The 12,100-nt window shown below is 48.6% G+C and overlaps 1 protein-coding gene across 8 annotated transcripts in view; it reads left to right on the forward strand.

Annotated features, from left to right (window-relative positions):
• MTMR1 (myotubularin related protein 1) overlaps window positions 1-12,100 on the forward strand; it is a 63,753-nt gene that overhangs the window by 40,095 nt on the left and 11,558 nt on the right. For all 8 annotated transcript variants that reach the window (XM_041740548.1, XM_041740550.1, XM_041740553.1 and 5 more), the window contains 3 exons: window positions 2,152-2,337; window positions 2,777-2,983; window positions 8,237-8,329. In XM_041740548.1, the coding sequence (XP_041596482.1) occupies window positions 2,152-2,337; window positions 2,777-2,983; window positions 8,237-8,329 (486 nt within the window). The remainder of the gene's footprint in view (window positions 1-2,151; window positions 2,338-2,776; window positions 2,984-8,236; window positions 8,330-12,100) is intronic.

Here is a 12,100-nt window from a genome sequence, read left to right on the forward strand (position 1 = left end):
CTCGCCTCTTAAATCCCTCCAGTCCATGGCATCTCTCTGCCCTGCTGCCTCCAGCCCAAGGCCCTCAGCCAGGTGAGTGCCTATCTCTGAGCTGGCCTACCTGCAGGAGGTGCAGGCCCTTCTGCCTGCTGCCGCCAGTGATGATTCCACTGTGCAAGGCTGATGGTGCCCGCCTCACACGCGTCTGCAGTCTGGCCCCCTGCCCTGGCCTGTGCCGTCCAGCCCCGGGCTGCCCTCTGGCCTCCTCTCTTACTGCTCTCACTGGTGCCATGGTGTTCTCGACTGAACTTCTCTCTTGCCTCTCAGGAATCCACCTCCTTGCCCCTCTCTGGGCGTCTGCACACCTTGGCCCCCACGCCCTGTGTTCTTGACCCTCCTCCCCACAAGCTTTCCTGACTTGTGTTCTCTTCTCAGTACCGACATCTCTTCTGTCCGCCTGGCAGCCTCCCAGGCCTGGCGGTAGGCACCCTGCACGCCCTGTGCTCTCCTGTAGCACAGGACTCGTCCCCCCATGCTGCACATGTGCCTCTCCTCACCCTTGAGGACCAGCATCTCCACTTGTCACCCTAGCATCTAGCTCACTCGCTAAGTGGCTAGATGCTAAATGAAGAATATGGTCTTTGGGTTCACAGATGCATTTATTATGTTTTGGGAGATAAAATTTGTGTAACATTAACCCGGCTATTTTACCGACCTAGAGTTTAGGATTCAGTGGCTTTCTGGTATGTTCACAATGTTGTGCAACGATCCTCTCTAACACAAGAATGCTCTCAGAGCCCTGAGTAGAAACCCTGTGCCCATGGGCAGTTGCTGCTTGTTCTCCCCTCCCCCAGCCTCTATCAACCACTAATCTACTTTCCATCTGTATAGATTTCCTTGCTCCGGACCTTTCCTAGAAATGGAATCATGCAACACGTGGTCTCTGGGGCCTGGATGCTTTCACTCAGTGTGATGTTTTTAAGGTTCGTTGGTGTTATAGCAAATATGAGCACTTCCTTCCTTTGCATGGCTGCATAATGCTCCATCGTATGGAGAGAGCACATTTTGGTTGTCCTTCAGCCACCAATGGGCAAGTGGGTCACCTCTACTTTTTGGCTATGGTGAATACTGCTGCTGTGATCTTGCATGTGCAAGTTTTTATTCGAGTACCATCTTCAATGCGGTGGGCGTGCAATTGCTGGGTCACGTAATTCTGTACTTAACCTGAGGATCCCCCCCAGACTGTTTCCCACAGAGACTGCACGGTGTGAGTTCCCACCAGCAATGTATCCGGGGTTCAGTTTGGCTACATTCTCATCACCGATGGGTTCTGAATGTTGACCGTCACAAAATATAAATTAATTATAGACCAGACTGTTATGAGATTACCAAAGGGTGAGCCATATCCCCCTTTGGTTTTGTTCCATTTGTATTTTATTTTACTTAAATGGCTTAAACCTCTTTGTTTGGGATTTACAAATTGTTTGATTAGACAGAAATTTTGTGATAGTACAACTTTTTCTGTTCAGACAGATGGCAGTACCAGACAGAACCTTGAGTAAGATCCAGTTGCTAATGGCTTACAAACTGATGACGGATGGGTGCTGGACAGTTGTTATGGGTTGAATTGTGTCTCCATAAAAAAAAAAAAATGCCAAAGGCCTAACTCCCAGTACCTGTGAACATGGCCTCATTGTGAAATAAGGTCTTTATAAATGTAATGAAGTTAAGATGAGGTCCTATTGGATTAGGGGGCGCCGTAATCCAGTCTGACTGGGGTCCTTAGAAGAAGAGAAGAGACAGACACGAGGCGAAGGCCATGTGATGCTGAGGCAGAGACCGGAGTGATGTGTCTGGAGACCAGAAATACCCGGGGCTACCAGCAGCTGGAAGAAGCAAAGAAGAATCCTCCCCAGAGGCTTCTGAGGGAGCGCCGCCTTGCCAAGACCATGATTTTGGCTCCAGAGCTGTGAGAAGATACGTCTGTTGTTTTGAGCCGCTCTGAGTGTGTGGTGCTCTGTTCCAGCAGACGGGGGCGAGTCCTCCACGGCTCAGGAGGTTTATTATAGATGGATGGGCTTGTTGCTTCCTTAATGGTCTCCTCCTGATAACGCTAGAGACAGCGGAAGTGTGAACTCACACGCAGTTCTGCATGTCCTCTGTTTTTCACAGGCCAAGGGTGGAGGGTACGAAAGCGAAAGCGCTTACCCCAACGCGGAGCTCGTGTTCTTGGAGATCCACAATATCCACGTGATGAGAGAGTCCCTGCGTAAACTGAAAGAGATCGCGTACCCTTCTGTTGATGAGGCACGCTGGCTTTCCAACGTGGATGGGACACACTGGCTGGAGTACATCAGGGTAAAGAGGCCTGGTCCTTTACGTGCCTTCTTATTAGGATTTTTCCATGTGTCCGCCACAAATCTGTGTGTCCTCGTGGTTTCTCAACAATGTAAAGCAGCACCTCTTTGCAGCGTACTAGGCTTGCATCGTCGCCACGGGCGGTGTCCAGACCGTGGTCTTTGTGGAGGGCTTTTGTGACCTAACACAAAGGGATGCCGCTTGCCTCAGATAAGGTCTGTAAAGTACTTTGCGGCCCCATAACAAGGACTGTATTTGTTGTCATCATGTTTCTTAGGGTAAGGGCCTCCCCCACCCCCAGGGCTCACGTTTCCCAATGACCCTCAGTTGATTGCAGTGTTGGCTTTGTTCACCTGAACTTCTAAGGTTCTCCACAGAATTATTTTTGCTGTCCTAGAAATCCGATGTAGCCTACTCTAATATGCCTTCTTTTCTGAAGACGCTTCTTGCTGGGGCAGTAAGGATCGCTGATAAGATAGAATCTGGGAAGACTTCGGTGGTGGTGCACTGCAGTGACGGTTGGGATCGAACAGCCCAGCTGACGGCTCTGGCTATGCTGATGTTGGACAGTTACTACCGCACCATTAAAGGGTTCGAGGCTCTCATAGAAAAGGAATGGATAAGCTTCGGACATAGGTTTGCACTGGTAAGCTGAGACTGTGACGTACATGCTTGACTGTTCTGTCCTGTGCGTGTGTCTATCACACGCAACACACAAAACATACACACACACACACACACCCGTGTGGGCTTTCTGCTCTGTATCAGATCTGAGTCATCATAATCAAATACCATGGACCTCAGCATGGTATGTTTTTGGTAGGGCACTCTGTTTTAAGTGGGAAATATCAGAAAGGGAGACAGAACATGGAAGACTCCTGACTCTGGGAAACTAACTAGGGGTGGTGGAAGGGGAGGTGGGCGGGGGGTGGGGGTGACTAAGTGGCGGGCACTGAGGGGGGCACTTGACTTGATGAGCACTGGGTGTTATTCTGCATGTTGACAAATTGAACACCAATAAAAAATAAATTTATTAAAAAAATAAAATATTTCTAAAAAATAAAATTTTTTTAGTATAGGTATCTCTCTTTAAAAAAAAAGTAAATGAGGTAAAATTCATATAACAGAATTAGCCATCTTAAGGCATATAGTTCAGTGGCATTTAGTACACTCACAGTGTTGTGCGACCACCAGTTCTATCTAGTTCCAGAACATTTCTTCACCTCCAAAAGGAAACTCTATACCCATTAAGTGGTCCCTCCTCATGTCCCCCTCCCCCAGTCCCTGACAAAACCTGCTTTCTATCTTTCTGTTTGCCTGCTCTAGGTGCCTCCTGTGAGTGAAATCACATATTTGTGTTTCTGTGACTGGCTTATGTCACTAAACACATTGTTTTTAAGGTTTATCCATATTATAGCATATACAAAAACTTAATTCCTTTTCGTACCTGGCTAGTATTCCCTTTGTTTATCCATTTATGTTGATGGACACTTGGATTTTTCTGGCCAGCTGGCTCTTGTGAATTATGCTGCTGTGAACATTGGTGTACAAGTTTTTGCCATGCAAAGTACCACAAACCGAGTAGCTCAAACAACAGAAATATATTTTCTCCCAGTTCTGGAGGCTAGAAGTCCAAGATCCAAGTGCTGGCAGGGTCTGTTTCTCCTGAGCCCTGTCTTCTCGGCTTGTGCGTGGCCGCCTTCTCACTGTGTGCTCACCTGGCCTTTCCTCTGCGTGCATCTCCTTGGTGTCTCTCTTTGTGTGTCCCAACTTCCTCTCCTTAAAACAACACCAGTCAGACTGGATTGGGGCCCCACCTCCCATCCTTCTTTCCTCCTTTTAATCACCTCTTTACAGACCCTGTGTCCAAATACAGTCCCATCCTGAGGTCCTGGGGGTTAGGGCTCCAGTGTAGGAATTGGGGCTGTATCCAACTCAGCCTGCACCAGCCTGCTTTCACACTTGGGTACATTCCTAGGAGGGGGATTGCTGGGTCATTGGCTAGGTCTTCTTGAGCTGCCGTGTGTGTTTTAGTCTAAGTGGCTTTCCTGGTCATTGAGCTGTCGGGGATTCATCTTAACTGTGCATGGCACCAGAATACTCCCGAAGCCTCATTCAGGCCCCCTCATAGGCAGTGGGGGTAGGGGCAGGAGGGGTTTGGTGACTGCCATCATGGGGGTGGACCAGGTACACTGGCCATGAGGAGAAGGAAAGGCAGCTCCAGAACCTGTGAGCCATGTGCCCTTCGAGGGCTGCTGTTGGAGCCTCAGCTGCACTCTGGCACCTTCTCTGAGGTGGAGCGTGGTGCAGCAGAGGTGAGTTGTGCATGTCAGATGCTCAGGACAGGGCCTGGTCTGGGCTGGCTCCAGTTTAGAGCCTGTTGTTACTTTCGACAGTACCATGAACTCCTTTGTTTCTTCGGTCTGGGGAGAGGCGGAGAGAGGGGACTTTGCTCCAGTGTTTGTATGTGGCCATCTCCCAAGGCTCCCAGGTCTTTCCTTGCCACCTCTCCTCCCCACGCTGTGTGTCCTGGGAGAGAGGATGCCACGAGGGGCCCTTGCCTACATAGGCAGTGCTAAAGGCTATCTGCTGAGATGCCAAGGTGTGTGTCCACACTCCACTGCCATCCTTACATGCTGATGCTGGGGGTCGTCATGGCCATGAGGTCCTCAGGTTCTCAATGGCTGCAGTTTACGGAGCACCACTGTGTATCCACATCCAGCACTGTTATGGATCATCTGGTTTAGTTGTGGAAGACCCTGAAGCCGCTGATGGAGCTGGCATGTGGGGGAAACAGATTTCAGGAGTCCGACTTACCTGGCCAAGCTCAGCCAGCCCCTGAGGGTGGAGCCAGCAGCAGACTGTACTTTCAGGCCTCCCTGTGCTCTCTCCTCCCTTGAGTTTCTGTCCGTGAGCCATCTAAGCTCCTCCCTGACGCCATCTCCTGCCCTTGCCCCTGTTCCATCATCTGCCTCCCCGACCACCCTCTGACCGTTTCTGCCTCTGGCCTGCCTCCATCTCCCCTCTTGCCTAGATGGTCCCACCAGTGTCCAAACATGCCGTTATTTATCCCACCCTGGAAACCGACCCTCTTGACCCTACTTTCCCTCCCGCTGTCACCACAGAGAGCTGCCCTCTTTACGATAATGGTTGTCTTTTACTCACTTCCTCCTCCTAGCACCCACCCCACCCCAAAACTACACATCACAGCCACCAATCCCTGCCACTTTGCCAAGCCCTTCTCTTATTTGTCCTGAGCACCTGACGCTGTTGCTTCTTCCCTATTTCTGGAGACCATTTCCTCCTTTGGCTTCCAGGTTTCTATAGCCTTTTGAATTTCTCCTATCTTCTGGTCTTCCCTCTCTCCCCAACTTCTTAGTGTTGGGGTCCTCAGGTTGTCCCTCTTTTCTCTGCTTAATACCTCGGTGATCTCCACCGGTCTCACATATTTTAATACACATGTTTCTAATCTGTTGTCTCTTCCTCAGTGTCACTGGTGTCCCCTTCACTCTGACCTGCCCAGCAATCTCCCTGATGCTGTGTTAGGCAGCCTCCTAACTAGTTTCTCCATCACCTGTCCACTTCAGATCCATTGTCCATGCTGCGGCCAGATGGAGAGTTCCAGGAAGCTGATCTCATACTGCCGTTCCCCAGAGCAAATCTCTCTGAGCCTTCCCATGGCCTATGGGGCTGTGGGCAAACTCCTCAGCTCAACATTTGAGGCCCTTGGTGATCTGGCCCAATCCACGCTTCCAGCCTTGTCTCACCTCCATCCCCTTGCCTCATGCGCCCAGCTACCTGTGGTGTTTCTGGTGTGCCTACTGTGTTCCCACTGCTTCTACAACAGCCCGTCCCTGGCCGGCTAGGGGGCAGGCACCTCCCTCTGTCCTTTAGCATTTATCTCAAATGAGACCTCCTCAATGACTGACTCGTGACTTGCCTTCACTGTTCCCTCCTGTATCCCATCCTAGGTTGGCCACTTGCTCCTTCATGGCCCCACCATACCCATCCCGGTCTTGGAAGCCCTGGGCACATCCAGGTCTTTTCCCCATGACTAGACTGCTGAGTGCATTATTTGTGTAGTGCAGGTACCGTGTCTCATTTGTCTTGGTACCTCAGATGTGTAGCCAAGGGTGTGGCCTCTATGGGACACCACGAAACATCCCGAAACTCCAAGGGCCAGGCAAGATGCCTTGCATACACCACAGGAATTCAGTGAATGGCTATTAAAAGAATGAATCTTAAATCGCGAGTGGTTGTGCAAAACTGTCCCCAAGGTGCCTTAAATACTGAAGAGCAGGTTCTACAAATTTTTTTTTGTAAAGGGGAAGTGCAGAAATAAGGCAGCTTATGCAGCTGCTATGGAAAACAGTATGGCAGTTCCTCAAAAAATTAAAAATAGAACTACCATATGATCCAGCAATTCTGCTTCTGCACATAGACCCAAAAGAAGTGAAAACAGAGACTTGGATATTCGCACCCCCATGTTTCTAGCAGCATGATTCACAGTAGCCCCAAGGTAGAAGCAACCCCAGTGGCCATCTACAGATGAATGGATAAACAGAATGAGGTCTATCCACACGATGTAAGTGTCATTCAGCTTAACAAGGGAAGGAATTTCTGACACATTCTACAGCATAGATGAACCTCGAGGACATTCTGCTACGTGAGAGCAGTCCGCCACAAAAGGACAGATGCTTTAGGAATCCACTCATGAGAGGTATCAAGAGCAGTTAACATTTGTAGGGCCAGAGACCACAATGGTGGGCACGGGGGGGCGGGGGAGGTGGTGTTCATGGAGAAGAGTTTCAGATTGGAAAGATGGAAATGTTCCAGAGATGGCTGCTGGGGTTGGCCGCACAGTAGTGCGAACAACGTGCTTAAAGCCACTGGGCTGCATGCTTAAAATGGTGAAGGTGGTCCTGTTGATGGTCTGTTGTTTCACCACAATTAAAGACCAATAAGAGAAATAAGATCACCTACCGTAGCTGCCGGGCATGGATTTCCTTGTTTTTATGTCTCTCCTGCTGGCCATTTCATAGACCTAGTATTTCTCGCACTTTCGGTGAGGTGGTTGCATTGTATCTTTGTAATGTTTTTTTCTTTCTCATCCTGTTGCTTAGTCATCAGAGTATTTGAGCCTTCTCTTAGAAGGCTCGCTCCTGAGCTGTTTTTTTTAACTTGACATTTTCAACGTTTCATCCTTTTTGTGTTTGGAATTCTTTTAACTTTTACCAGGAATCTGTGAGTATGTTCTAAAATACCGAAAGGTGTGAAACACACTACTAGATGTCAAGTATTTCTCAGAACTGCAGAAGCACACAATACTGGGCTGCGTTGAGCAAGGACTCCCCATTATCATTTCATGTGTATTGGGGGTGGGGGGTTCTCTGTGTCCTGTAGAATTGGTTCAAATGTGTAGATTATTATTTGATTCTCAGACTTCTTGACATTTGTGATAAGTGGGAAAACCTGTTTTTGTACTTGGGAAGGAAATGGCCATCATAATGTGCTTTCTGAGCTGCTAATTGGTAGTTCCACGTTGACACGGCACTTGGTGTGGTGGCCAGGCTTGACCCCATCACTGGGAGTGAAAAGTTTACTGGCCATTTGTTCCTAACTTCTTGACCTCAACTATATTAAGGTGAAATCATTAAAAAAAAATCAACACATAAAAAATACAATACAGTGAAATTTTGTTTCCAAAAACAAAATGCTCTTAAGCAATGGAAGTCGGTTCAATTCAGTGAACATTTTTTAGTGCCCATTCTGTGCCAAGAATTCTGTTAGGTCTTGGGAAATACACATGAGACCTGATGCCTACCGTGAGGCAATTTTAAGCGACTTTTCAGAGGGCTGTGGCTCATGTTCACATGCTGAACCTCTTGTTTGTTTTCAGAGAGTGGGCCATGGCAATGACAACCACGCGGATGCTGACCGATCCCCTATATTTCTTCAGTTTATTGATTGTGTTTGGCAAATGACAAGACAGGTGAGAAATTTCAAGTATATTTCTGACCTGAAAGTTGAAGATTAGATAAACATGCATGTTCGTTCAAAATGAAGATGTATGTAGGTGTGTAAAAATATGACCCCCTTCTGTTATTTAACTCGGTTTGATTCGAACTTGTTTAGAAGTATAAGAAGAAAATTAGGGACTATCAGTTTCTCACCAAAAGTTCCTATTCTCGTGCAAATGCTTTTGTCACTCATCCTGTCTGCCAGCTTTGCAGACCAAGGCCCCTGCTCCTGCTCCCTTTCCACCGGGGAAGGAGGCACAGCCCCCTGCTGAGCAGGGCCAAGTGTGAGAAACAGGGATGTAAGTGAAGTGTCAGACGGGAGGGTGTCAGACCCCGAACCCAGGCATCTGTGCACGTGCCCTGGGCCCCCACAGCGCCCCTGCAGCAAGGTCACTGAGGGAAGGGAGTGTCCAGGAACTGGAGTTGGATAGGAAGGTGCTGGTGCTTCGTTTCCAAACTGTAACGCGCGGAGCCCTAGTAAGTCAGGCGGCCCTGCAGGGATCCCTTTCCCTAAGCTGGTTGGGCCCCCCATGGCTTCAGTTCAGAGCAGGCCCTGAGCAGGTGCTGTGTATTCCCTAGTCTCTAACATTTGAGCCCAAGTTTGGGGTCTTCCGCTTATGCTAGGAGATGGAGCCGAAGAGCACGTCAGAGACGCACACGCAGAGACCCATGCAGGTAGAGAGACAGAGGGACACAGACAGAGAGACCTAGACCGAGAGAGTAGAGGACGGGCAGTCTCCTCAGTGCCTGTGCGGGGGTGGGGACACGGTCAGAGGTCACAGCGCTGTGGCCTGGGTGCTCTCCTTCCTCTTGGCTTTGAGGCCTGGCCAAGGCTGCCTTAGTCACGTGACGAGGACCAGACGGACGGAGTGCTGGCGACCTCTAGTGACTCCACCCTCCTGCCACGTTATTACAGTCACCACAGGGCTGTTTCAGAGGACATCTCCCCCCACCCCCGAGGCTCGTAAGTCTGATAGACCACTGTTTGAAACTCCTCCCTGTGTGCCACTGTGACCAGTGGGGGTATGTGTTGGGGGCAGGAGAGAGCTCGAGCACCACCATGGTGCCGTTGCTGCCCTGCTCCACCTCAGGTTGGACCCCTTCCAGCAGCAATTCCTCATGAGCCATCGGCTGGGGGAGGGATCTGGGCCGGGGAGGTGACCCAGCCTCACTGTCTACCCAAGTGCACACTGGCAGCACCTGGAGACTTTAAAGGATGCACATGATTGGGCCTCGCCCTCGTGGACCCTTCCTCCTGTGGGCCTAGTGAGAAGCCCAGATGTGTGTAGTTCTGGAATGTTCCCCATGTGGTTCTGAGGTGCCAGTGAGGCAGGAGACCATCATCTAGACACGGGCTCTGTCCTACTGCAGTCCTGAGGCCAGTAGACTCAGCTTCCCCTGGGGACTTAGAGATGACAATTGTCAGGTCCACCCTCCTGCTGACGCTAGAGGGAAGGTGGCACTGGATGTGGGGATATTATTACAATGCAGATTCTGATTTGTGAATCTGGGACCCCAAGCCTGTGAGTCTGCATTTCTCATGGATTTCACTAGCAAGGATCTAGCGAGAGCGGGCATACTTTCAGAAATAGGAAAGCAAAGAGGGGAGGGGTTATAATCAGCCAGAGGAGACCTCCCAGAGTCCTCAGTCCCGCATTCAGGACTCACTGTTACTTTTCGGTCCAGCTTCCCCAAACTGATGGGGCTCTTGTATTATCTGAGTGCCAGGTCCCAGCTGATTCAGAGCAGCCACTTGGAGGGGTGATCTCAGAAGTAGGCAGTGGTGGGATGCATGGCAGGTGACAGTGAATATGTACTCAGCACAGAGGCTGGCCCGAGGTCTTACTGTTTCCTAGCACCATGAACTTCTTGCTGTTTGTATTCGTTGAGCCAATAGCAAAATTAAGTGATGGTTACATTTAGGTCAAAACAAAAAATTGTGTAACAAGGCTGAGCACAAAGGATGCTTCTGAGGGGATAAGTGTCATTTCTGTGGATGTAAAGTTGCTTCCTCCTGAATGCCAAATGTGTGTGCGCACGTGCGTGTGTGTGTATAATATCCTCAAACTGCCTTCCATGCTTCATACCATTTAGTGCCTGTTTTCATGTCTAATCTAGATCATTTTTGTGCTGTTTATTGGATTTTAAGAAACAAAACAAGGGGTTTAGATTAGATTTTAGATGCCTCTTAGCTCTAAGATCCTGTCTGTGAAATGTGTATAATTAATGTTTCTTAAAACAACATTGTTAATGCAATAGAAGCAGAAATATCACTGCTCAGTCTATCAGTTAAGTAACAAGTGGATGAGACATGTAGCTTGTTAGGAAAGATGCATTAATGTAATAAGATTAATTTATTTGGAGGTTGCCTACTGCTAAATCAAGTAAGCTAAATCCGCATGAAATTGTTAGAAATCTCGGGATAAAATTAACTAGCCTGCATGCACAAATTGATATAAAAGGATCTAAGGCAAAAGTAATTGAGGGGCTCTTCAGAGAAGAGTCACAAACATTCTACAATAACCATAGTTTAATAGACTTTCTGCCCTTTTGAATGGGTTTAATAGTGGTTCATGTTTTTGTTCCATGGAAGAGGTGCAGAATTTCATTGTGGATTCCTATGGACTTTTTGAGCACATCTTTTTTAGGCATATGGTATAGTTTCCAGAAGAGGCCAAAACAAATTACGAATCGTAAGACTTAATATTTTATTTGTATTACTCTAATTGCTGGCACTTCCTCTGATGAAATGTTTCCTGAGCTGAGCGCGAGGCCACAGCACCATTTGGATGTGAAGAGCAGTCCTGACGGAGCACCAGTAGATCCAGCTCTTGTGTCCCAGTTCTGGGGGTGCTGACAGGTGTAGGCTGAGTCCCGCCCAGCCTAGACCTACCAGCCCTCGGACCCACTTGGCCAGAATAAGGCTTGTAGTCAGAGGTGCTAGAACATGCCCAACCAAGCTCCCAGGTCCAGAATGCAGGCTCAGGATTAGGGATAAAGATTCACTTGACTGCAAAAATGTGTCCATAGAAGCTTTGCGGTCCTGTGAATAAATGTATAGTTTAAATGAAAATAAAGTTTAGGTCTTCCATTTCTATCCTTGATTTAATAAAGCCTCAATGTACGTAAACGTTATATATTTGCTTATCAGTCATAAATTTCATGGTGCCAATGATTCATAAATAGAGCGTAACTAAACCGCATAGAAAAATGCTGGGAAAAGTGGATGTGATGTACTTGGTGTTTCAAAGGGTGGCGATTTGGAATGTGAGGCCATCGGTGGAATTGCAAGTTAAAGGCTCTGAGGGGGATTCATCAGTAGTTATCTCCAGCATTTCAGCCAGATTTAGTCTATCTAAGAACAAGAATGCAGGTATGAACCACCACCACAGCGAGTTTCCAGAGGTTTCTGATGAAGTGGAATCCTGAGCGGGCTCCTCAGAAGAGAGTTGTGTTTCTCTGGGAACAGTCCTTAAGGTGGAGCGAGGCGGCACCTCTGAATCCAGGGTAGCTGTGCAGACATCTGTAGGTTGGCTAATGTGAAAAGCAGCCTGGCGAGGAAAAGCACAGGTGGAGCTTGGACAGTCCTGGACTGATGATTATTTCTCACTGGGAAGCTCGTCCCTAGCCTGGGAAAGTAATATGGGCGTCGGTGACCCTGGGTATCTCTCTCGAGGTGGCAGGATTAGTCATGTGAGTGTGCAGGCAGCGCTCTGCTTGGGGAACAGCTCAGTACTTTAAAG

Source organism: Vulpes lagopus, chromosome X (assembly GCF_018345385.1).
Source record: "Vulpes lagopus strain Blue_001 chromosome X, ASM1834538v1, whole genome shotgun sequence".
In the NCBI taxonomy this organism is placed as follows: domain Eukaryota; kingdom Metazoa; phylum Chordata; class Mammalia; order Carnivora; family Canidae; genus Vulpes; species Vulpes lagopus.